We start from the raw sequence: 27,931 nt of genomic DNA, 5'->3' as shown, positions 1-27,931 counted from the left end.
TTTAGTTATTAAACGAAAGAAAAGGTTATCTAATGTTTCTGCTCAGCTCATAACGAAAGAAAAGGTTATCTAATGTTTCTGCTCAGCTCATGTGACTAACCGAAAACACAAATAAACACGACAGTACTGTAGTAACATATCATTGTGTGATGGGCTAGATGTGGAACGATAATCACACCATGTGTCACATGAGCTTACACGTTCAAATTCAGCCTAAATTAAAGGAGAAGAAAACTTAAAATCATCACACTATAGGCTGAAAAGAGCACATTTTTATCTATCTAGTGGTGCCTGCTGCATAATTTTGCAATTTTTCCTCGCCATACATGCAAACCTGAAAACGGCAAAGCTGACATAAATAGCTGAGTTCATCGTGTCCTCCATCTTGAACACCCTGTAATTTATGCTGGGAGTGTGTTGTCTCTCAGCCAATGAGAATCGTTAAAACTACCAGCTTGTTCGTGTACACTCGGAACCTACGTCCAACATTCCCGTTTCCCGATCGTCAAGCGGAAAACGAACTGTACTATTCACTACCTTCTCAGGAGAAGAGTTCTACAGGAAATGTATGAACTGCACTTCGGCAGTTTCCGATAGCAATTGTCCTCCTAACACAGAAGGTTTCAGGACTAGTTCTTAGGCAAAATGGAGTCGCCCACAGTGGATGTTGGCGCTGACTTCATTTATAATTCTTCAACTTGAGGTACAAATTAGAATTTTTTTATGGCATGCTTCTGCGAGGTAATGCATACTCTTTTCAATGGTATTTGATTGATATTTATATTTTTTTCTCCTTTAAGGATGTCTGTCAGGTAACTGACGACGGTTGGGGGGGGGGGGGGTGATCCTGTGTTATGTGTCGTACATTACCTGAAATACTACTATTCCATTCCACATATATGTACAGTTATTGAACAGTTGTTTTATTGATTATGATCCATGTTAACACACACCTACAGCTGCCACAAGTCACAAAATGTTACTCCATCATCTAGTGTCCAGTACACTGCAGTTTGGACAAAACACGAGCAGGATAACGGTAACCATAGCAACAAGTCTGTGTGATGCAAAAGTGCTCATGTGCAAATATGTGAAGACACTAATGTATACACAACAAATATGTGAAGACACCAATGTATACACAACAAATATGTGAAGACATTAATGTATACACAACAAATATGTGAAGACACTAATGTATACACAACAAATATGTGAAGACACTAATGTATACACAACAAATATGTGACGACATTAATGTATACACAACAATATGCCCTCCACAGGAATATGTGAATTCAAATACACATGCATTAAAACATATATGCACTGTACATATATACACACACATGCATCCAACTGGTAACTAAAGTGGTACAAAATGCTTCAACAGAACTCAAAGTCTAGTGAAAAGATGATGAATTCAAGGTTTTAAATCCACCAATAATTCCTTTTTGAATGTCAGCCTTGAAGCATCTTTTATACGCAATAAAGAAGTGCTGTAACCTGGCAGGCGACCATCTTGACTATAGTCTAGCCACAACTGAGTGAGCATTAAATCGGCTGCTCAGTTACATGCAAGCCTGCCATGCTTGGTGTTTTCTGTCTACTTGCTGTATCGCGTCATGATACATGCAAAACTTTATTAACATTTCAGGGAAGCCAATGCTCCTGAACTTGTGTTGCTATCAACATCCCTTTATCCTGGGCTTTCTACTTTATGTGTAACCATTGAAAGAAACAGTTTAAAGTCAGAGTTTCACCTTGTTATCTCGGTACACTTTTGAACGTGGAGTCACCTTTTTCTTGACTATCCTATATCATAAGCTATACATGTGATCAATGCAGGTCATAGCGAGGCATCAAAATGCTCCTGCAAACTTCTGTGCTCTTCATTTACCAAGCCGACTTTTTAAACATGTATAGAATGGGACATGGACAAACGCATCTTTAACTGGACAGTTATTAATTGGTGCACATTATCAATCAGTAAACCTATGAATGATCAAAAGTAGACCAGTATGAAATTATATGCTTACCCGCAGCCTAGCCTGTCATGTAGCCCACTGATGTCACTTAGGGAGATGTAGGGTAATATTTGATCAACTCTGATTGCCCTTTATCAAGATTTGGATGATTTTGTGATAACCTAGGTTCAGCAAACAATACAGCACAATAATGCAGGTCCTGGTATCACAAAGCGATCTTAGACTTAAGATAGAAGTTCAAATCACCTTAAAATTGGTATTTCCTATGTAATACAGTTAAAATATTGCTTGATAACGTAAATTTTTGGGTAAGTTATGGTAAAACAAATTTCAGCTAAAACAATGGAAGAAACATAACAAATTTAATGATTAAAATGTGGCTTAAAAGATTGCTTCATGATCTCAGGGTCCGGGTCGCTAGAACAGTGTATCTCCAACTTTATCTGACTGATACTCAAGTCAGGTATACCACACGTGAGCTGGCTAAAATTACCTGACATGACATACTGAACGAGTAACGAAAATGGGTGGTGGGGTGGGGGTGTGGGTTAGGGGGTAATAATATTAGCAGTACCTACCTTTGCATGTTTAGGTGCATGTGACATTCTGTATGTTTACACGGTTTTCTCAGCGCACATACACCAATAATTTTGAAGTAATGAAGGACAGACCAAAAAAGTTCATAGCTTTAGATGGTTTCATTACAGTCGGGAAGGAGTTTCATGAGCTCCCCATTGTTATACAGTGCACATACATGTAACCTTTGTAAACTGTATTTCACCCCAAGTCTGGTAGGTAAAAATGCACTTTCAGAAGCACATAAAGATCTTAACACAATACTCTTGATGCCAAAATTTTTCTGACATGAAATTGATCAAATTTCACAAAAAAAACCCCACAAAAACACATGGCCTTATAATGTGGATCAATCAAACAGAACCAAGCAAAATGTGTCATCTGAAAAATGCTCGACTAAAGTAAAGTATCTACCGTAAGTTCCGTAAGTTCACACAAATGTACATACACAATTGCACGTGCACCATTATTATATACTGCACGTAGCCAATATTCTACAGCCTTCCACGCATCCATGTCATATTCAACGTTATCTGCTACGAACACATTAGCATAAGTACCGATACTATTAATATATACTGCATATACACGCACACAGGGAAGCGTATGCACGTTTGCTACATACAAATTTCACTAAGTTTGCCACAGAACTGGGTAATCATAAATTTGCACCATAATACATGTAGACTGATAGACACAGTCTTGTCATGAAAGCAATTATAAGTCTCATGGAAGTCTTAGACTGTGCTGGCTATTTCAGCATGCATACATTCTATATTTCTGTTGGACAACAGATCAATCTTCGCAGCATAGTGGTATGCAAATTTTCAATGTCAACATAAAGCAGTTTTGGGTTAATTATGTTGCCATGAAGGAGAGTTTTACAATTCCTATGAAATTATTTAGATAATATATTTACACCCGAGTCAGCGAAAGTAATGCCTGCATGTAGGCACAAATAAGACAGTTGAGGAATGTAAGTCTCATATCGAGCAACACAAAGTGTTCGGAGAGTAACAGTCAGAAACTGCTATAATGTGTTGGATCAATGGTAAAGAACATTTTCCACATCTTCTCTCACACAAAAAAATTTTGATGTCAAAGGCATGGTCCCCTTAATCAATTAGCCTGTTTGGAGTTTTGTCTAACCAAAAACAAACCTAAACAACTGTAAAAATTCACAAAATAAATACACTTTCAGAATCAAATATCTCTGCATGGCCCACCAGATTCGACATGGTATTCGAATATGGTATATGGTTTTACTGTCCATATATCCAATGTTTGCAAGTTAATCCACTGATAACACAAGACGTGATAATCCACTCATCACACAGGTAACTTATGAATATATATTATCACCGTCGTATGTCTTACATTTCCCTAAGCTATGACACTGACAGAGACTCAGCGACACTGCGTCAATTTTTGTTTACGTTACAACTTCAAGTATAATTTGATTTTGAATACATGTTTACAATCAACACAACAGGCATAATCGCATGAGTCGTTTGCGGATGTCCAAAAAAAAATTGGGAATTGTAACAACCCGTGGTGGGTAAGACGAGGATGTAGTTCACCAGCCAACTCACCTGCAGGCTTTCAGATAAAGATACTGTGGAAAGTTTACACAAACTTCGCCGGAACTTCTCAACAACACTGCTCACAACTGAACTGAGCTGACGATGTGTCACAGGGCTCTCCCCGTATTGACTTTCAGGTCAGTGGGTGCACAAAGGGAGCGCTGTGAAACATAATTGCTTTGCATTTCAAAAGCTGGCGCTAAGTACTACTACTACTGAAATAAGAAAAATATTATAATGTACAAGTGTACTATAATTTGAAAGAAACTGTAAAAATATTAAGGACCATGGCTTGTATAATGATTTCGCGACTGTTATATCATAAGTAACCAGCTTCTCCCTTAACCGGAACCGCATTTCTGCAGAGCGCTGCCATTTTGGAAATTGCCGCGCAACGGCTTTAAATCGTAAAAGTTTTATAACGATTGAGAAGATTTTAAAATGTCTGATTCCGACATTTCTGCCGTTGTGGACAAACTTGCTCAAACAAAGGTTAATGTCCAACACGAGCTGAGTTTCGCTGGAAAGGGGCTCAAATTAAACACAGGGGATGATGGTAAGTTTGCACTGTGCAGTCCGAGTAGGCTACCACCAACAACAACACTGTATTTTGTGGAAGTTTTCAACTCAATTTAAAAGAAGTAAAATGTATTTGGTTCCAACCCTTTTCACTATTGTCGACAAAGTTTAATTAAGTTAAAGTTAACTTTCAGCTCGAACTGCGTTTTACTTAGTCTGATATTAGGTTGGCAATGATTTTTTTCAGCTAAGAACGGTTCCAAACTTAGCTCGCAGGGCCTTGCGCAGTCATGGCTGGGTCCCCTTAAGTCCGGTAGGATGAATTGTAAAATTTCGGTAAATAGTTAATTACCAATGTACCTCGCCCATCCAGCCACTCCTTTACAATGCTTAGGGTCCTAGGGCACCTAACTGTTCAAATCCTGAGATGTCGATCATCCCAAAGGTAAGTATCCATCCATTTTTATTAAAGTCTCCCTCTTCACTGACTTCTCATTTACAAAATGTCTGCTAGGCAGGTGGATACGAAATGGCTGACCCTTACTGGCTTCATTTGTGGAGGTCAGGCAAGTCAAAACAATGGCACGTACTCTGGTTTGGTTCCCTAACACGCTATTTATACCATTTAAAGTAAATGGGATTCAAACTAGCATGGGTATGATTGCATAACAACAAAAGGACTTCATAACCAGCATAATTGAAGGGAGGGATAGTTTTGTATCCAGCTGCCTGGCTGGGCATGTGTGCCGTGTAGATGGCAGCCATTTCGTAAATGAAAAGTCAGCGGAGATGGGGACTGTAATAAATATGGGTGGATATATACCTGTGGGATGATCGACATCTCGGGATTTTAACAGTCAGGTGCCCCAGGACCTTAAGCATTGCAAAGGAGTGGCTGGATGGGTGAGGTACGTTAGTAATCAACTGTTTTCCAAAATTTTCCAATTCACCCTACCGGGCTAAAGAGAACCCATCCAGGGCTACCCCAAATTAACGTCAGAGCGCGCTCCATTTATGAACCTGATGGAGTTACCAGCGCTTGTCAAAGATGGTACATTCGCTGCAGGCATGTGAGGCTTGTCTTTGTGCACAACACAGGCAAGAGAAGACAATCGATATACTTTTACAGCTAATTTTGAGATTATTCCATGCCCAAGTGTCGCTTGCGACTGCAGTAGCACAACACAGGATGCTATAAAGTTACAAACATGACTTAAAAACACCACAGATTGAAAAAATATGGATTAGATCTCATCAGAACCATCCTTTGATCCTCGACTGTAGTTGTACGAGACTTGCTACTTCAGCCATGCCTTCTAAAAAGAAAGGCCGAAGGACGAGCCTTATAATATACCCCCAAAAGAGTGAAAAAGAAAAGATGTCTGGATTTACACTCTTGGAAGGCAGAAGTTGTTTTATTTAGCTACTTGTTTGTTTGAAACAGAAGGCTGTGACAGGCACTTATTGGAGCTGCTAGCTTTGGCCCACCTGTACAATGGCTATGGGGCTACAGGGCAGTACTCCGGCGCAGTCCACACCTAGCCAACAGGCTGCTGTGCAGATATGATACCCCACAGCGTGCCATACCTTGAAGCCTGTATCGGGGAACCAAGACAAAATTTAAATTGGTGTTTCTATGTGTTACCAATCACTGTTTCCATTCGGTATAATTCAAGCCTTATTTATTTTTGCTGGGGATAATTTTTGAAACAAAATATTAGCTCCATCTCTACTTTCACTGATGTTGAGTGACACAGGCTTATCTCATCACTGCAATTCATTTAGCCTGACTGCATGGATCCTCTTGGCTGTAAAAATTAAAAGTCTGTGGACAGCGAAACCGAGCGGGTTTTTGTCATCTACGTGGCCGGTATGTGAGCGAAAATCGGTCATCGTATCGCCCAGTCACTATGCTGTACACACTTTTCCAGAATCTAATACAAGTCTCAAATTCAACTATTTTCCAAATTATTTTTTTTGAAACTATTTTACTTATATGATTTTCAGGGTGCCAGTTAAGAGGTGTAATTAGGGGTAATTATAGATTAAGATTTACGATGGCTTCTGAAAAAGCACATAATGGGTAGGCATGGATTCGACAATGCCTTTGGCAATTTTTTGCAGGGCTTTTCAATACATAATCCTGGTAGGTCTTACTGGCATGATGTCACCCGGCCAGGGCTCTGCCACTGACAATATTGGCAGAGGGTCCAACTTTTTTTTTTTTTTTAAATGGAACTAATTAACATAATATTTTTTTAGAAACAGTTTATAGACCGACATAGCATAAATATTGTGTCTAGGGAACATTTAGTTTGAAAGTAAAGTTGTTAGTGATCTCCTTTAAGCACCATGAAGGAATCTCGGGTCACACGCAGCCTATGAAATACTCAATCAACATAAGCATCCTCAAACTTTAGGATGTTGAGATGTTTATGGTTTGTAATATTTATCACAAAATGGATTAAAGGAGAAGAAAACTTAAAAACATGACACTATGGGCTGAAAAGAGCACATTTTTTTCTATCTGGTGGTGCCTGCTGCATAATTTTGCAATTTTTCCTCGCCTTACACGTAAAATCTGAAAACGGCAAAGCTGGCGTAAAGCGCTGAGGCCATCAGCTGGGGGTTAATTTATGCTGGGGGTGCATTGCCTCTCAGCCAGTGAGAGGTGTTAAAACTGCCGGCTTGTTTGTGTAAACTCGAAGTCTGCGTCCAACATTTCGGTTTCCCGATCGTCAAGCGGAAAACGAAATGTACTGTTCGTTACCATATGGGAAGAAGAGTTCTGCCAGAAATGTACAAACTGCACTTCGGTGGTTTCCGATGGCAGTTCTCCTCCTAATACAGAAGACTTCATGACTTGTTCTTTGGCAAAATGGAGTCGCCCGCACCGGATGTTGGCGCGGCTTATTGTCCTCTGACACGTCACACCTCATTTTGTAAACAGTACATCTTAAACAGTTTTCAACCCTACCAAGCTCTTACTAACACAGAGGCTTGAGGTCTATGAAGATTCTATTGGTATCCACACAGCACTGCACTTTGTCCAGCATAGTGACTGTTAGCCAATTTGGATTGCGTTGTCCCCAGCTGTCTCCTTCTTAACTTGTATTGGATGTGTATATCATGTGCATCTAGTCATGTGCATAAAAAATGGAATCATCCATGCTAATCTGACTGAGTTTGCCTTGCCATGAAACTTGTTCTACTTCCATTTTCCTCTTGATCAGGACAGTTTACGTCAAGAAATAACACATTTTTCTCCATATATGTCTGTGCCCTCTGATCTTGACCCGTAGACAGACAGATTGTACTGTTGCACATGGGTGAGCACCAGTATTTGTGCGAGAAAGACATGTCTGTGCTCTTTCACACTTTAGTGGATTAAAAGTATCACCATCAAAATAGGGTTTAAACTTTCCCCATGCCAAACTAGCTCAGTTGCATTTATAACTCTAATGAGTGAAAAAGTCTCAAAATCAGGGGAAAAGAGTTGAATATTCAAACTAGTAGATTTAAGATGGAGGTATTGGTTTTCAAGAGAACGTCTCTTTTGATAATGATTTGTGTGGCAACTTTTAATCCAACCAGTCTTGCGCTTGCTCACAAAGAAATATGAGTGTTCACACAGGTATGTGCAATGGTACAGTTTCTCTGTTGGTGATAATTTTGTGAGCATGTTGACAAGGCAGGATGCTTGTCACCTGTGTCTCCAATACAACATTGCTCGAAGGAGACATTTGGGACTAGGATTGCTTTGCCATCAACATTTACTCTTTATAAAGCCTAGACATACTGAGAATGACAATTTGTTTGAATTGTTTTCTACATTTATTTAAAAAAATTACAGGGGACATGTCAGCTACTGAGCTTTCTGCCCACTGTAACAACAACACTACACTGTGTACAGATGTGTTATCCATTGAGAATCACTTGTTAGGGATTGTCTTTTTTTTTTCAGTTGCTGGTACGATCATGACATAGTTCATGTCGAAACTAAATTAAACATTAAATCTACTTCAACATACTGTAATTCCTCAACGTTTTTGCTTATGAAAGAGCAACTTTCAGTACATTTAATGTACATTTATAATTTGATTTATAATTTGTTGGTTGTATTGGCCAGTTTCAGGGCTATGCAAAAAGTATAATCTTATCAGTCAACACAGAATAATGTTTTCAGAATATGCTTGAATAAACACCTTGCAGACATGCAAAAAGGCTGAAGAATTACAGTATTCTGGCCTTTGACTCAATGTTAAGTCCTCTTGAGGATGCATTCAGGAAAGCTCCCAGTTCATGCTTTACCTGGCACTCTTTCAAGTGAAATGGAGAGCATGCAGTAAAGACTATAGACAAAGAAAACTCAGCTAAATCACTGTGTCCTTACCAGTAAGTATGCACATCACACAACTTGTCAGAAGATGCCATTCCCATGGAGAGAATTTTCACAATCATCCTGCTTCCGTATCTCTTGAGTGCCTCAGGCTTTGGTGTCTGTGGTGCTCCAAAGTCGCCTACACAGTAAATTGAAGATTGGCCAAAGCTTGAAATTCTGTTCTGTTTGATTGTAAATTTAACTTTTTTTTCTGTAGCCAAAGAAATAGCAGAAGGTATTGAGAAATGTCCCCATATGACTGCCCTTCGACTTGAAGGAAATACCATGGGTGCAGAGGCTGCAAAGGTTATTGGCAAGGCTTTAGAAAAGCATCCAGAATTTGAGGTACATGCAACTCGACTCAGTTTGTCTCTTGCTAAATGATATTGACTGCTAAATGAGTTTATCTGTCAATCTCTTTCAGTTTATCTGCTCGAAGAAATCTCACAAAGACTTTGGTAGCTTATATGTGAACCATTTAAGACAATGCCTGTTATCATGTGGTGGTAAATTTATTTTCGATCAGTCTGTTTTCTGAATTAGAGGTTTTCTGTTTGATATGTGAACTTATATCATTGGTATTACTGAATGTCTTCGTAATTTCCATATAACACAATTTGTAGAAGACATCTTTTTATTTTCACAGCGGGCTTTGTGGAGTGACATGTTTACAGGGCGGTTGAAAACAGAAATTCCCCCAGCACTGGTAATGCCCTGCTCTCTCAGACAAATTTACTCATAAAACTGAAATACATTGTATTTAAAGCAAGTATATGTTTTAGGTTGTATTTTTCTTTATTAGAAGTGTAAATTTGTCTCTATGCATCTCGCTTGTTTGAGAATTAAATGATACACATTTTTTTTAAGTCATGGTGTAGTTTGTTAGGGATGAATTTTGAACATATGTTTGAACTATGAAGTCAATCTGGAGAGAAGTGTAAATAAAAAACAAACAAATAATCAGACAGTAACTCTTTAGTCTGCTGTATTTCACCTTAACTTAAGTACGAAAAGTAACCTTTCAGAAGCACATGAAGGCCTTAAAATAAACTTTGGAAGACAACACTTTATTTTTTCTGATAAGAAATTAATCATACTTCACAAAAACTTTTATGTGACCCAATAAGGTGCATGAATAATTCACAGTTTTTGTGTGACCCCATAAGGTGCATGAATAATTCACAGTTTTTGTGTGACCCCATAAGGTGCATGAATAATTCACAGTTTTTATGTGACCCAATAAGGTGCATGAATAATTCACAGTTTTTATGTGACCCCATAAGGTGCATGAATAATTCACAGTTTTTATGTGACCCCATAAGGTGCATGATTAAATCAAAAACAGTTTTTATGTGACCAATAAGGTGCATGAATAAATGACAAACAGCGTTTATGTGACCCCATAAGGTGCATGAATAATTCACAGTTTTTGTGTGACCCCATAAGGTGCATGAATAATTCACAGTTTTTGTGTGACCCCATAAGGTGCATGAATAATTCACAGTTTTTATGTGACCCAATAAGGTGCATGAATAATTCACAGTTTTTATGTGACCCCATAAGGTGCATGAATAATTCACAGTTTTTATGTGACCCCATAAGGTGCATGATTAAATCAAAAACAGTTTTTATGTGACCAATAAGGTGCATGAATAAATCTAAAACAGCGATCATGTGACCCAATAAGGTGCATGAATAAATGACAAACAGCGTTTATGTGACCCCATAAGGTGCATGAATAAATCACAAACAGTTTTTATGTGTCCCCATGAGGTGCATGAATAAATCACAAACAGCTTGTATGTGACCCCTTAAGGTGCAAGAATGTCAGATTCAATCAGAGTCACGTGAAATATGCTAAACTTTAGGTGAAACACAGTAATTTAATATACATGTATAAGTATTTAAAGTGTCGGATACAAAAAAAGAGCATTATCGAAGAACTAGCAAAATGCACATATATTATGTTTATTTGAAATGAGCTTAATCTAATGGGTTTAATTCATACACTCTATAAGTAAATGACTGCCATTATGCAAGACTTTTAAAACCTAGAATGACTCATGTTCATGAGATTTTACTAGCAGGTGAAAGTGTTAAATTTGTCATCCTGATTAAAACTAAAAACAGAAGCCTGTGTCACGCCAGTGACTCTTTAATTTGAAACTGATCTTATAATGCTGTGTATGTTAACAGAAAAGCCTGGGTGCAGCCATCATCACAGCACAAGCTCACCTGGTAGAGCTGAACCTCAGCGACAATGCATTTGGGCCAACAGGTGTAGAGGGTATCGTCCAACTGCTCACAAGCACGAGCTGTTACTCGCTGCGGGAACTGCGGCTCAACAACAACGGGCTGGGCATTGGGGGAGGAAAGGTAACTAAATGCAACTCCATCACCCAAATGTGATGCGATGAAATTGTCTGGTTTGTCTACTTGTGTGAAACGTAAGATTTCAGTAAGCAGAATGTTGTATTTTTTTCATTCCCATATCCCATTAAGAAGAACGATATCAAGTTTTGTACCAGTGTGGTAATGAAAGTGGTTAACATTAAATATTAGAAATGAAAAAAGTGAACTAAGAAAAAAAAATTTAAACCAAGACATCTGGTTTATCTTGGGCTGTTCATTTTCTGAAGACTGGGGACTGGGGCAGGGACGATGGTGCCACAAGGTATTCTTATCAGCCATAGTGAAAGTGAAATTGTATTGTAAGAATGCATACGTCAGATTCATTGGCAACATCCCTGAACACCGATTTGTCTCACGTTGCCTCAACTCCTGTGTCCTGATGGCACATTTAAATGTATTTTTGGGTCCCCATCTTGAATGAAATCATTCAGAATGAATTTTGATTGTCTTGTATTTATTCTGGTCGAAATTTGGAATACAGTATTCTGTTAATGTCAGAAAATGTCAAGATGTATTTATTTGGAAGCAACCATATAGATTTGTATTAATCCTGACCTTCGTTCTCTTCCTGGATCTCCCAATACTAGCCTGGTAGTGTACTAATGTGTGCTGGTCTATTGGACATTGTAGATGCTGGCTAAGAGTCTGTTGGAGTGTCACGAGAGTAGCTCAGCAGCCGGCAAACCCCTGTCCTTGCGAGTGTTTATATCTGGCCGAAATCGATTAGAAAATGAGGGAGCTACAGCCTTAGCACAGGCTTTCAAGGTAAACTTAAAAACGTCACTGAGCAGTTCTGATAGTGCTAATAGAAGTCAAGCCTCGAGGTAAAGTCACCCTCTACCATCTGCCAAACTCACTATACTGCTGATGCGGTGTCAATTCCAAACCTGGTCTCATTATGAGCTATGACTGTTCTTATCTTTGTGGAATACTGTAATAATACATCGTAGTTTGGAGATTTTGTTTGTCTTACATCAGTGTGTAACAATACAGGTAGCCTGAACTTCTTTGATATATTATTGGATATATTTAGAAACCCCCTGAGTAAAATAAGTAATGCATTATTGTTGAAGCCACTCGCCTTTAGCCATTGAAATGTTTACCTGCTGTTCTAGTTATTCATCAGTGTCTTTGTAAAATAAGATAACTTTGACAGGATTATATGAACAGATCATTGATTGATCATTGAACACCTGGGCCATCTTCTTACCATAAGGCGATACCTGAAACCGAGGAAGATAATTTTGAGCGCAAAAATAAAGGATCAATCCACCTAGGTGTACATGTATGGGATTGTGTTGTAGGCTATTGGTACCCTGGAGGAACTGGCTATGCCACAGAATGGGATCAACTTCCCAGGTATTACAGCCCTGTCAGAGGCTGTGGCCGCTAACCCTGGACTACGGGTACTCAACCTTAATGACAACACCTTCACCGAGAAAGGGGCAGCTGCAATGGCAAAGGTGGGTATTCATGTTGTACGTTAGCATGCAGCTTACAAGACAGGACAGACTGCACCTGGCTAAAACATAAAAGAAAACAAATTGAAAGCAGGATACTCAAGCTTTCTGAAAAGCATCATCATTTTAATGAGATTTCACAGAACGACATACAGAACAAAATGACAATTCTGCACAAATAGCTGGTGTGAGTTCAGGCAGCCATCTTGAGAATTTTTCTGATTGCACAGCCTAAGCTGTGACGTAGCCCTTATCCATTCACTCCATGAAGTGACATATGATAACACAGAACTACTGCATAAGATATCATATTGAGATAGTTTACAAAGATTTAGTTATGTTTAGCCGAAGGGGCCATGGAACAAAGTGTTGTGGGACAGATCTGTATCATTTACGGACTACCACAGGCGTAAACTTAGTTGATTTACAAACCGTATAATATTCAACGGCAATATTACAAATTATGTCAGACAGTAGCATATCGTCTCAGCCCAAACTGCATGCATCTCCCCAAACACATCTTTTGTCATTCATTTTTGTGTGTAGTCAGCAGTTTCTAAATGACAAATAATAGAGTCATTGTAAAATTCACTGGGGATGTCGAAGGTTTATGGGGAATGAGCTGGATTAGCTGGATTTGAATCATTCACCAGAGAGGCTCTGGTAGAGTGAGCCAGCAAGGGCCTGAATGATGGATGAAACCATTCACTATTCATCATTATATTAATATAATATTAAAACATGGATACATTTTATGTGTTTGATCATTCTGTCATTGAGACCACAGGTATCACTGGGTTGTTGTTGTTGTACACAGGCCTTACCCAAGCTGGAGAAGCTGGAAGTACTCAATTTTGGGGACTGTTTGGTACGCACAGAAGGTGCCAAGTCTTTGGCTAAAGCTTTAGAAGAAAAGCACCTAAAATTAAAAGTAAGTGTGTACATGCAGTGTTTGAGGTTTTAATATTGCAGGGCCCAGTTGTTCAAAAGTGTATTAGCAGTTAAGGCCTGTATTAATGTTAATATGGACTGAAGTGACATTGTGCTGGACAACGACACAGGAGCTTCTCACCATCGCAGTCGCTATGCACTCTTCTCTTTTAAGACAACCAACCCCAGATATCAAAGGATATGATTTGATTAATTCTTTTAAAAAATCAAAGAGAGGACTCAGTGGACCCAGCAAATACAAAGTTTTCTTCTTAGATGACTTGACCATTCTTGTTTCCAGATAAAACCTACCATCATTTGGTATTACCTTATTGTGTGATATGCTGAATGTTGTAGGAACTAATATTGTCTGGGAATGAGATACGCCGCTCTGGGGCTTTGGCTGTGGCAGAGAGCATGGAGAACAAAGATGACCTGGTCAAATTAGACTTAGATGGTATGGTATAACAAACAACCTGGATATGCCAGGAACATGATGTACTCATTCGATCCCAGACTTGGGCAGAAAAGTTTTATATTTCCCTGCTCTCGTTGTTCATGGGGAACTGGATAAGAACAAGGGGTGCTCACTACTTGTGGCACTCCCAACCTCTAAAACAAGATGTGCCCTGTTGAATTCCAGACTTGGACAGTGAATTTTTAAAGTGAAGATATGGTAAATAAGTGGTCAGTGGCAGTTGTGGATTTTCAGTGCCGATTTTTTCCATCGCCATCATGGCTCAAATCATGTCTTGTCTCTACAACCCAGCCCAGAATTATATGTCTTGTCTCTACAATCCAGCCCAGAATTATACATCTTGTCTCTACAACCCAGCTCAGAATTATATGTCTTGTCTCTACAACCCAGCCCAGAATTATACGTCTTGTCACTACAACCCAGCCCAGAATTATACGTCTTGTCTCTACAACCCAACCCAGAATTACGCATCTTGTCTCCACAACCCAGCCCAGAATTATAGCTATATTTTGAACGTCTTTGGTAAAAAAAGTCATTTCCAGTAAATAAATGTGATGTTTTGTTGCTGTTGTGCAGTTTTTGGATTGTATGTCCATTGTTCTATGTTCTAATCAGTCTCCTTTTAAGCTCATATTTGTCATTGTAACTGTCTGACCTGTTGATTAAAGGCCGTTTTTTTGTTTTGTTTTGGGATTTGTTTTATTGGGAAATTGCCAAGGACTTTTTAATGATTAACAAGACAAACTTGATATCTCCTTGCCCATCAACTTTTTTAAACAGAATTGTGAATTTCTTTTGTTCTTATGGCTTAAATTGTAAACAAGAGATTTAATAAACAAGAACAAATCTTTTTGCATGCTTACAGCTAACATGTTAGGAGATGAAGGTGTAGAGATAGTGCAGGGTACCATGGAGGCTATGGGACGGGTGGATGCTTTAGGGTCATTCAGGTGAGAAAATAATAATAATAATAATAATAATTCTGTATTCCAGACTTTAAAGTAAAAAATATTGATTAATAGAAGAATTAAAAAAAGAGGACAAGAAATAACATTGCACACATTAAACTGTATGACAGGTATATATGCACAGTGCACTGGATTATCCTTGTTTTACGAGACTGCTGATTTCCTCTCCAGGAAGGTCTGTCAGCAACTGGCGGATGGTCTTGGGGTTCCTCACAGGCTCTACTTGGTTTCCTCCCACCATAATCGGCATCATATGAGTGAAATATTCTTGAGCACGGCGTAAAACATCAATCAGATAAATAAACAAGGATGTGTCAAATAAGCCTTGACCAAGTGCTGCGTTGTTTCCCGTGAGAAAAGTACAATAAAGACATAAAATTTCATAAAAATTTATATTTCTTATATATTTTTATATTGATATTGTATGTGATAAATTTTTAATGAAAATTATCAAACAAAAAGTCCCTGTTGTCTCCTATTTGACTGTTCAGTAAAGTAAAAGTAGCGACCTTATCATTCACATTGTCTGATTTCAGTGATGATGAAGGTGAAGATGATGATGAAGAAGGTGGTCAGTCAGATCACAACTCAGAGGTCAGGACAAGGAAATAAGACTCAATATAACTGATTGTAGCTGAATTAAGACTGAAAAAAACATACTTTGTCATGGTAGTTAAGGGCTTACTGAGCTAAGTGAGCTTCATGAAACTGGCCGTATTATTATGAAGTCCATCAAACATTATGTGAACTTTTCATATCAGTAACAGTAAATCGCCCCTCTGTACTGGAGAGTGATTGGTTGATTGGTTGATTGGTGAGGAATGAAAGGTGGATGACTGTATTCAGAGGATGAATACTCTAAACAGAACTTATTAAAGTTCTTAAATTATATTGCTGAATCCAATATAAAAATTTCACTGATTTAAAGTAAAAAATATGGATTTTAGTAACAGATTAATTTATAGTTAAACCAGAAAGAACGACGTGTAATGGTATTACTGAAAGTATTCTGATGATAAACAAGCAGCTTTATGATACAATTGTTTGGGGTTTTTTATCCATATTTTAATTTTAGTGTTTGAAGCATAGATGTACTTATGACGATATTCAGATTGATTGATTATTATTTAAAGTCACACTTAATAATATTTCAACAAATTTATTATACACTATTTTATTGTATATGTACTTGCGTTGTATGTTTCAGTCTGAAGAAGGCGAGGACGACACAGAGGGGAATGAAGTTAACGACCCTCATTTACAGGTGAAGGGAGAGTCAATCACCCCAAGTAAACAGGTGAACTTTCTGTCTATGGTGGTAGTCACCCTCATTTACAGATGAAGGGAGAGTCAATCACCCCAAGTAAACAGGTGAACTTTCTGTCTGTGGTGGTAGTCACCCTCATTTACAGATGAAGGGAGAGTCAATCACCCCAAGTAAACAGGTGAACTTTCTGTCTGTGGTGGTAGTCACCCTCATTTACAGGTGAAGGGAGAGTCAGTCACCCAAAGTAAACAGGTGAACTTTCTGTCAATGGTGGTGGTCACCGAGGAGTGTCTTCCTACAAGCTGATTTTCTTAACAGTCAACCACAATGAAATAGCGATTGTCTTTGTATCAGGTGTTTTGTGAGCTACGTGGTAAATGGGAGTGAAGTCCAAACTTGACCACTAATTACACTGACTGTTTTAAGGTAGTAAAGGGCAGTCGTAAAGGGCAGTCAAACTGATCACGTTTGTACTGTATTCTGATATTAAGGGGCTTGATATATGTTGAAATGAAATCAGCGTCCTCCTGGCCATTATTTATGGGGTCAGATTTCTCACTGTTGCTCAATGTTCTCAATGTACATGTCTGATCTATATATATATATTTATTTGATTGGTGTTTTATGTTGTACTGAAGCCTATTTCACGGTTCACCTGCATTATAATGAGAGGAAACCGGGCTAGGGAGAGCCTTGACTATCCTCAGGTTACGGGCAAACCTCCCCACATATAGTGTATGTTGTATACTTGATCCTGATGAGGGAAATAGACCTACATGTAGGTGACATTATCATGCATTCTACAGATACTGCAAGCTCTTCATTTGGCAGAAACGTCCTGATATCCATCTTAAGGCATACTTTTAACTGTTAAAAATGTAAAAGGAAATGAAAGTTAGGTACTCTATGGGTATTGTGGTTAGAGTGTTTTCCATGTGGTTCTCATTATTGCATCTATCACACATGATTCCTGGTTGACTTGTAGAGATATTCACCACTGTTGATAATAAATTTCAGTTGTTTGATAGCATTGCTGGCAAAGCTGTTATTGAATATCAGGGCTACAGCCAGTGGCATAAGATTAAATGGGTTTACAAATGATAAGGATATATATATATATATCCTGGTATTCTTAAAAATATTAAACATGGTTTTCAAATTTGACCTGTTTTTGTTTTCATATCAGCTTTCCATAACAGTGTCATTTTTTGCCGGTGCCATTTTGATTTTGGATGTTTTCATCCTTGTATCAAAAACCATAAATATTTCATGGCTCAAACATGTTCTATGACTAACGTATTTCCAGTTATTGATTCCTTCATTCAGACAAAATGGAAATTTGATAAGTATGAACAGGTGTTTTGTGCCACACTGTTAGTGCAACACATGATACAGGTATCGTAACATTTCTGTTTTGTCTGACAGACTGGAAATGCTAAGGATTTCTTGCAGTTTCCTTCTCCCTCAAAGTTGCTACAGCTTGGGGCAGGCCGAGCGGATGCTATTCTAGCTGAACTTGGGGTGAGTTCACAACTGGTACAGTGAATTTACTACCACTGTGTGTATGTATGTACATGTAAACTTTCTGCCTCAGGAGCAAACAGTTTTCTGGTTACTAGAGTCCACATTATTTTTGAAATCACAGTAATTAATTGTACAAAGTCTCGCATTGAAGAACTGTACTGCGTAATTTCAAGGGAAATGTTTTTTCATGAGTAACCTCAGCCTGTTGTTGTGTAAGCCAGACAGATCTTGTAGCCCAGGAATGATTGCCACATATCTGACTTGTTTACATTGCACAGAATCAGGCCCATGATGTGGATACTGCTGTCAGCACTCTGATCAGGGTAAGTACCAGTAATGGAGTTGTCACTCACATTCTGCAGTGATGTAAACAAGATTTGTGAAACAACAACAACATCTAACAAAAACTGTTGTTACCTAAAAGAGAGTAAATGGTAATGTTGGATTTGTTTGATTGAAATTTCATTTATATGACGGCAGCCAGCATTGTAGTAGAAGGAAACAGGGCAGAGCCACCATGATCGTTTCACAGGTTGCTAGCAAAACTTCTGAGACTAGAACGCACAGTGACAGCATTGCTGAGAGACTCCCTGGTCCTTTCGCTGTGCTGGTATGCTAACCACGGAGGCCCCTATTCCATATGTTTGAGGATTGTAATTTTATTTATTGGTGATAATTGCGTAAAACAAAGGTTATTCTAGTGAAGATATTGTGTATTATCTTCTTTTGTTTGTAGATTTCATTAGTTGTTTCCCCTGGCAACAAGAAAGCAACAGATGCTGCGTGTGATTGTGCAGGTAAACACTTTGTTAATGAGAGTTATTCCCCTTGAATGTTGTACTATTTAATTATTTATTTGATTGGTGTTATATGCAGTACTCAAGACTGTTTTACTTATTCGACAGCAGCTAGCATTATGGTGGGAGGAAACCGAGCAGAGCCTGGGGGAACCCACAGCCATCCGCAGGTTGCTGGCAGACCTTCCCACTTACGGCTGGAGAGGAAGCTAGCATGAGCTGGATTTGAACTCACAGCAACCACATTGTTGTACTAAAACGCAGGTTCATTACCATATTGCTCAGTTCCATTCCTGACCTCACGCCACTGCCACAGCAGTTTAGTCAGAAATGGGTTGGTTAAGAGTGTGATTTGGTTGTCTCAGAAGATAAATGTGATTTCCTAGATCCCTGAACATTGTGACTGGAAAGAATAAGCTTTCTCTTGTAATAGGACAGTGCCCAAGCTGTGTTGATGGCTTTATGTTTGATTGTTACAATTAACCTCAAACAAACTACATTAGGTTTCTCCATTTGTGGTGGGTATGTGCATCTCCACAAGATGGATTGGGTTTAGCGGTGGCAACCATGTATAATGGATGAATTGATGGATAGCCATTAAATTAAATACATGTTGAAATATGAAATAAATCCTATCAGTGTGGTTGTAAAAGGAAGATATCGTGGAAGTCTTCTCCACCCATACGTGAGAAGGTCTGCCAGCTACATGAGGAGGATTGTGGGTTTCCACCGGTCTCTGCCTGGTTTCCCCCTGCCATAATGATGGCCACCGGCGTTTCCTCCTGCCATAATGATGGCCACCGGCGTATCAGTGAAATATTTTTGAGTACGGCCTTAAACACCAATCATATAAATAATGAATTGACACGATCATTTGCTGATAAATATACCTTGATTCTCCTTTAAAATAGATTTGTGACCCAGTTTATATCAGAGAGGAATACAGACACAAAATATTATTGGATGGTTTACAATTATGTGATCCTACTTAAAGCTCCAACAGCAAGTCTGACTCCACGTGAAAGCAGTGTGAAGGAGATAAATAAAAAGAAATTTTAGCATTTCAGCTTGTATGTGTGCCAGTTGACTGTGGAAAGTCACTGTGTTTTTGTGTTGTTAACCGACTCAAAATCATGACAACAACAACAACTGATCAACCAGTTCATTGGAGATGTTGGAAGGCTATACTGTTGTTACGTTTTCCCTACTTGTCAGACATATCAATGTGCAAGCGTGTAAACTTACTGCCAGTGGGTTTCCAGCTGCAAGTTTGAAAACACAAAACATTTCAAACCCCTGTTTAGACACTGTCACTCTTTGGGTAAAATATGGGTACAGTATACAGCTGATATATAGCCGTGTTTCATTGGTTGACACAGTTGTAAAGGTTCATGTCGCAGGGAATTCCCCAAGTAGACCTTTTGTGAGGAATCAGGGTATATGTATCAGCTGCTGATCCAGTAAAGTACAAGGAGATAAGCCATTATGTTATGAGTGTAATTGGTTTAGGTCGAGTGAGCTGTAGTTGTTGCGTGTTTGTAATTGACTGTTTTTGAAATGAAAACCTTCAAAATGTGACTGATCATGATTAGGCATGACAGTTGTGAAAACTTTGCCTGATTTGTGTCTGCAGATAAACTGTTATCTGAAGTGATGAAGTCAGATCCAGAGAAGCAAGGTGTACAAGTCTCCAATGCTATTCTTGTTTATCTGGGCTTGATCAAGGCAAGTTGCTTCATGTCATTCATCTACATTCTTTTTCGGTCTTATGTCTCAACTTTTCACCTCTATTGTAGAAAAGCATAGTTCAGTTTATTAGGGATATTATGGAAGGAAACTTATTCTCACTGTTAGTATATTAAGTGTTGTTCTCAGTTTGTTTTTACTATATATAAAGTTCAACATATGCATAGGTCTACAGGTAAAAAGTGATCAGATGTGTATAGGAAGGACATTTTCTTCTGCCTGTTTTGATTCCGTTATGTAATGATTTGATAATTGTAGATCAGTGATGTGTCATGCAAACTTTGTGTGAATTGAGTTGGGGTTTCTACACACAAAGTGTTCAGACTTAAGGTTATAGACCGACTAAAAACAGAGAGAGACAGGTAGTTAAAGAGATTGGAAGACAAAGTTCCTGCCCCAGTGGAAAAGAAGCACTACCTTTTGTAGAGAGCAAATGGTCAGAAGGGCTGTCCACATTAAATGAGTGTTTTATGGCCCATTTCAGGGTGAGGACAAGAAGTACAAAGCGCCGAGTGATATAACTGGTCCCCTGCTAGTCCTCACTCACGTCGTCCAGCAGCCTTACTTCACCAAGTCCGCCCGAGACATCCTCCTCGCCTTCATCTGCAAGTGAGTCTGATAACTTTCACATAGCATAAGCCGCATTAGCTTTTCAGGAGTCTTTCAATTTCACGAAGGTTTAAGCAAGACAAGGTGGGGGCTTGCACAAATTAACACAGCTTGTGGACATGATTTTACACAGCTACCAGTGGCACCATTGAGTCGACAGGCCTGATGCATACTCATTCTAACAGCTACTGTAAAATCTGTAACTGTTTCATCTGCATTAGTTTGTGAGAGGTCCCTCTCACCTTAACCTGCATGAATGCCGATCTCACTGCTGGCCAAGAAGGTAAAGTGTCGGTAACTTTACAATTGATTCTGAAAAGTTACTAACATAGCACAAAGATATTGTAAGGTGGTTATAACTTCTAGGCTGTCTACCAGCAAGATGATTATAACCTCTAGGTAGGCTTTCTAACAGCATGATAGCGATATTGATTTTGATCTGTAGGAGTTCGTGTGAAGAATTATGTACTTGCTTGATGTTCTTTCTAAATAAAATTTCTACATGCAGATAGTTTATGGATTTGAGTTATGTTTAATACTACAGTAATCAGATCTTGTATGTTTTCTTTTTGCAGACCTCACCCTAACCTGGAGAAGGCGTCACATGGCAGACATCAGCTCTTACAGATGCTCTATTCTTTCTGATTCTAATGGATATAGGTATGCCATTTTGATGACAGATATTGTGCACTGCGGTCATGACGGGTGTTTTTGTACTGATGTCAAGTCTGATATTTGTGTACATTGGTCATGAAGGATATTCATGTATTTTGGTGATGATGGATATTTGTGCACCCATCAGGACATGACAGATACTTGTGTACCACATTTATCCTGATGTCTGTCAGATTCTGGTGAATATAATAAGTCTGCTATACTGACTGTGAGGTACTGTGATACACATCATCTGAAACTGATGGGTCAGTATGGTAATTTGGTCAGTCCATGAATTGGACCAAATTGGATTTTATACTGTAATTACACCAGCCTGTATCAGAGCCAATTGGACTTTATACTTCGGTTACACCAGCCTGTACACTCAGTGAATCAGACCAAATTGGACATTATTCTTTGGTTATACCAGCCTGTACAGTCAGTGAATCAGAGCAAATTGGACATTATTCTGTGGTTACACCAGCCTGTACACTCGGTGAATCAGACCAAATTGGACATTATTCTGTGGTTACACCAGCCTGTACACTCAGTGAATAAGACCAAATTGGACATTATTCTTTGGTTATACCAGCCTGTACATTCGGTGAATCAGAGCAAATTGGACATTATTCTGTGGTTACACCAGCCTGTACACTCAGTGAATAAGACCAAATTGGACATTATTCTTTGGTTATACCAGCCTGTACACTCAGTGAATAAGACCAAATTGGACATTATTCTTTGGTTATACCAGCCTGTACAGTCAGTGAATCAGAGCAAATTGGACATTATTCTGTGGTTACACCAGCCTGTACACTCAGTGAACCAGAGCACATTGGACATTATTCTGTGGTTACACCAGCCTGTACACTCGGTGAATCAGAGCAAAATGGACATTATTCTGTTGTTACACCAGCCTGTACACTCAGTGAACCAGAGCACATTGGACATTATTCTGTGATTATTCCAGACTCTACACTCGGTGAATCAGAGCAAATTGGACATTATTCTGTTATTACACCAGCCTGTAGACTCCGTGAATCAGAGCAAATTTGACAGGATTCTGTGGTTACACCAGCCTGTACGCTTGGTGAATCAGAGCAAAATGGACATTATTCTGTGGTTACACCAGCCTGCACAGCCAGTGATTCAGAGCAAATTGGACAGCAGTCAGTGAAATGCATCAGTTAGATCAAACTGTAGATTCACCAGCCTGTACAGTCCATGAATCAGAGCAAATACTCAACTGATAAAGTGATCAATGTATAAAGTATACATTTCTGGACAACTGATCTGATTTGTTAATGTAATGCGTTTAGCAAAGTAAAACTAAAATGTTTTGGTAATTAGCAGTTTGCACAGTTTAATTTTTGCTGAAGACCACCTGTATTCCACCTCTGTGACGTACATCACACCTGGGAAATGTAGCATATCACATGTTGCTGGTTTACCTTGAGTGCGCTACTTTCCTCCACCAATAAAACTGACTGCCATCATATAGGGGAAAAGTCTTCAGTATGGTGTTTAAAAACATTTCAAAAAATATATTAAAACAGTCACCAAAGGATTGTAACAGGCAACAGATTCACTTATTTCTTGTACTTTCTTGTATGTGGGGAAGGTGTGATACTGTCATCAATTGACAAAATTATGCTGTCACTTTGTTACTGCCAGTCCCATTTGTTATATATAATGTGTAATGTTAATGGTTGATTAAATAGAGCCTGCTGGCAGTTCGTACAGGAAGGATTGGTTTGTGATTTGACTCACTAAAAATAGGCTGACGTCACGAAAGGTCAGTTTTTAAAAGAACCTGGACAATAATGGTTTGACATGCGAAAAGTGCACTGTACGGTCAGTTAAATGATTGGGCACTAGTTCAAATGAACCTGGATGTCAGTAATGTGAACCGTGTACAAGGTATTGATTCCGGACAGTTTTGTCCAAATGTAGGAAAATGAAAACTATCTACCCTAGTGTAAAAAGAGTTACGGGAACCTAGAGGAAGAATGTTGCTGTCCTGGCGTTTTGGGGTGGAAATGAGGCTACTTCATGATTGTCTATGCTCAAGCCGGGTTAATCATCTGTTCACTTGCCTTCTCCGTTCCAATGGTGGACAGTAATGATCTGTGAGCACTGAGGTGTCACTGTCTGGCTGAAACTTATGGTTTCTGTCATATGTCATCATTATCATAGAGCTGTACTTGTCTTAACAAAAGAGGTAATTCACAAGCACTGCAGGGTAACAGTAAAAATGATGTTTTCACATAGCTTGGAACTGGGTTGTGTAGACAGGAAAAAGTTAGCAATCGCACCCATTTAATTGAATTTGTTGCTTAATCAAGCTAGATGTCAAGGTCCATTTTCAACAATTTCTGATGTTTACCTGCCTCAACAAGTAAATGTCAGAAATTATTGAAAACAGACCTCAACATTTAACTGAACTAGTGAATTTGGACACTAAATGATCTCTAGAGGTGGCAGGCTGTGTGAATTTGGGAGGCTCAGTCTGGTTTTCTCCACCAATACGTGAACAGTTCTTATGTATGGAGCAGATAACAACTCTTCACTAGGACTAATTTAATAACAAAAATCTTCATGAAGCAAGGAAACAAATGTTTATTGAAACAGTGATCAAACCCAAACCAAGCAAACATAAAACCATGACAAAGGGTTAAAACAGCTCTTTACAAGATTTAAACTTTCTATTAACCCTGCATTGGTGTAGCAAGTTACAAAGTTAACATGTACTAGTATGGCAATGTGGCCCAAAATGACACTGACATCAAGTTACACGCGAGTTAATATTCACACGGAGAAGGAAGAACACAGAAAAATGATACGGGCACTAAAGTAACCACATGCTGGCTACTGAAAGCTTGGAGGGTGAAAAGGCTGCTACTTTAATAAATTATTCTCCACATGAACCTTTTAACCCACATTTTGACAGGTAAGTCAAACTCTACTGCAGTCTCAAAACACAGGTGCTTAGGAACACACTTTGAGTAATTAATTGGCAACACTATAACATGCAGAGTATAAATCTAGCTGAAGGCTGTGGCTATGGTAAGCCTGAACTGATGGTTATGCAGAATGAGGTAAATCCGTCACTATTATCACGCATCTGAGACTACATTTAGAAACAGCCAACCCCAATCCCAAGATGGACACAGCTCATGTAATGGGAATTCCCACTTCAATGTGAATGTTCTTCAAAATGATAGGACTAACCATTTGAGCAGGAGCAAATCTTGCTCTAGTGCACAGTTTCACCTGACATGAACTGCATGTTGCCCTCAAGTTCTGGGGTCCTCAATTATAGACAATACATTAGTGACCAGTCCGTAACACCTCCTACACAGGCTCCACAGATCTCCTACTGTATCATGTGACCTGTCCAAAATGTCAATGAAGTGTTTCGGGTTCATGTTTACTATAACATGGCTGTCTGAAAAAAGCCTGACAAATCATTCTTTAGAGAAGATAAATGGCGGGGAAAACTGAGGAGCTGAACATCTGAACCTGTGAATGTCTACAAAGGTTGTATGACATTTTTGGTAAGTCACATGGTACAGGAGGACTGTTTTCACCTGCAACGACAAACAGAGTTCGAACTCCAAACTCCCCTGTTACAGCGTGCTGACCTCTGACAATGATGAGCCAAACAGTACATGGATATTGGACGTGAAAATGAGTAAAGCCATTGTAATAACCAACCTTCATCCTCAAATACACGACATAACAAAAATAGTGCAGTTTCAACGTTAACACATCTTGATTCAGAAAATTGAAAATATAGCAGTACATGTACACATAATTAAATATGCTAGGTACAAATCCTTAAATATCTGTGCACGTTACACATATCCAATACCATATGTACTTACACACCAGTGCACATTACACATATCCAACAACATATGTACTTACATATTAGTGCACCTGTTCAGAATACCAACACACATTTTCTATACATTGATGCATGTTTACAGTGCACACATTGAAGGTATCATTATGACAGATGAAAATCAACATAAAAGTCCTATGGTATAAAGACTTTCTCACTGTTGTCATGTATAAGATATGTACATCAAGTGGCCAGCAATTAGATCAATCTTTAAGCGGAGACAAAACATGCAATTAGGGGGGTGAATTAATGGCGTGAATCAGTAACTGAACAACAGCTTACTGTTTTAAGATGCAGCATTTGCACCGTGTAGCCGCCTGCATTAATTTATTGCCCACCCTAATTCTAAAATTTTGGACAGATAGTAGTGTTGAAATTAGAATATTACATATCTTTACCAGCCTTTTGGAAAAGTAAAGATATGAGTATGTTGTTCATTAGATGGTCTAACCACGTGAGAAAAAAGAAACTCAGTATTTCTACACTGCAAATACATCTATATTGGCTAAAATGAGCCGACCAGGTGTCCCAAACTTTAGAGGAAATAGGGTACTGTTAAGTATGTTCTCCCAAATGTTTGTATGTGTAATGGATATGGTGAAATAACACAAAGGCTGCGTAATTGTTTAATGTCAGGTAAGCCTTTCAATGACATGTGGTAACATTCAGGTGTGCCTGTTGTCTCCCTCTCTTTATAAATCACTTTAGCACACACTGATTGCAATACCTGGAAAATGTTGTGTATTTGGAGCCAAGCGTATACAAATGTCTAATTAACAATGATAATATTTGTTAATTTTTTAATTCACCTTTGAGTTAATGTGGAATAATGCAACTGATACCCTGCAATACTTATGTAGCTAGTAACAGTTCTAATGATGGATGTAAGGCCTGCATTACACAGACATAAAAAGAACAAGCTGCAAACTTAATCAACAATATTCACTTCTATAACATTGACAATAAATGTAAATGCTTCTGCTCATTACTGGCCAACAGAATCCAGAAAATATATTCACACAGCATAACCATAGCACAAAACGTATTGTTAGTATCTGAATGATGTCATCAACACTAAACACCATTAGAAGTGACGCAAGTCATTTAAATACAACACACCCTTAACAAAATGTGAACAGTGACCTTGTATGCAAATACAAACAACTGCATCAAGTCAAAAACATTATAAGGATTGGGCCTTTTAGCAGGTGTGCAAAAAATAAAACATTGTCCTACCTCTTCATACATCAAGTATCACCATAAACATGTACACCTGGTTTTCAAGACTCTTGGCATAGAGCCCATTAGAATAACATTTATGACTGTATGCAGCTATTAATTTTCATTTTAATAATTCTGGAATTCTTAATCCTGAAAACATACCTGCGCACCTCAAGAGGATTTTGTGAGTGACATTTGCTTAGCAAACAGTTTGTTATCTATCTATCTATCTATCTGTCTACATTCGAAAACAAGTTTATACAAGTACAATGTATACTGGATGACAAAACTTTCGTCTAAACTATGTATGTACCACTTACACTCCTGCATTTGTTTTTTTACTTTATTTTTTTATTATATTTCAACTGAATAATTCTATAATATTCTTATCATGTTTTCGTGAATAAACATGTCTAAAGGATGTACAATACAAAACATTTTACACATAATATTAAGCTTTCACTGATGACAACTTTCACAGTTAAATGTAAATAGAAACAGCTCTCTCCTTGCAATGGTGTTTGATAATTAGCATATTTGTATCTACAATACTGTCAAAACACACAATTTAAATGGCCCCAAATGATTTCCCCAGCAAACATCTATGCACCACTTCACCATGTGATTTAACAGAGCAAAATGATAGTGTTTACATGTACATTAAGATGACACACAACTTCAATAAAACTCTGTAACTATTCACTGTCACAGTCAACTCTAAATTTTAAGTTTTAAAATAATAAAATGCACAAGAAACTTTGCCAAGCTCTTCTTTAAGTATAAAAATACTTTCAAACATTTAACATGTTTAAAACCAGTAGCAATATAAATTATGATATATCCATGTACAGGAACATCAACACCGAACTGTAAAACCATCCTGACATGTCAAGTCACTTTGGCTATGCTCT

General features: G+C 38.4%; 1 protein-coding gene across 1 annotated transcript; it reads left to right on the top strand.

Moving 5' to 3' along the window:
• Positions 1 to 4,526: 4,526 nt before the first annotated feature.
• LOC135472599 (ran GTPase-activating protein 1-like) lies at positions 4,527 to 23,727 on the top strand. The gene is made up of 17 exons (XM_064752170.1): positions 4,527 to 4,703; positions 9,265 to 9,392; positions 9,694 to 9,753; positions 11,244 to 11,423; positions 12,090 to 12,224; positions 12,764 to 12,922; positions 13,737 to 13,850; positions 14,207 to 14,306; positions 15,193 to 15,277; positions 15,832 to 15,889; positions 16,503 to 16,592; positions 17,988 to 18,083; positions 18,365 to 18,409; positions 18,823 to 18,883; positions 20,517 to 20,608; positions 21,114 to 21,238; positions 21,814 to 23,727. Exons 1-17 carry the CDS (start codon positions 4,589 to 4,591, stop codon positions 21,881 to 21,883), a joined length of 1,713 nt encoding a protein of 570 aa, XP_064608240.1. The 5' UTR covers positions 4,527 to 4,588; the 3' UTR covers positions 21,884 to 23,727.
• Positions 23,728 to 27,931: the final 4,204 nt, after the last annotated feature.

This window comes from Liolophura sinensis, chromosome 8 (genome assembly GCF_032854445.1).
Source record: "Liolophura sinensis isolate JHLJ2023 chromosome 8, CUHK_Ljap_v2, whole genome shotgun sequence".
In the NCBI taxonomy this organism is placed as follows: Eukaryota; Metazoa; Mollusca; class Polyplacophora; order Chitonida; family Chitonidae; genus Liolophura; species Liolophura sinensis.
Note: the sequence above shows the minus strand (reverse complement) of the source record. Positions and strands in the feature narration are given on the sequence as shown.

What these genes read in the sequence shown, in the direction of transcription:
- LOC135472599 (XM_064752170.1), top strand. Translation starts at nt 4,589, where the DNA reads ATGTCTGATTCCGACATTTCTGCCGTTGTGGACAAACTTGCTCAAACA. An exon ending in CCTTAGCACAGGCTTTCAAG is followed by an intron (nt 12,225 to 12,763) that starts GTAAACTTAAAA and finishes ATTGTGTTGTAG; the next exon opens with GCTATTGGTACCCTGGAGGA. An exon ending in TTTATCTGGGCTTGATCAAG is followed by an intron (nt 20,609 to 21,113) that starts GCAAGTTGCTTC and finishes GGCCCATTTCAG; the next exon opens with GGTGAGGACAAGAAGTACAA.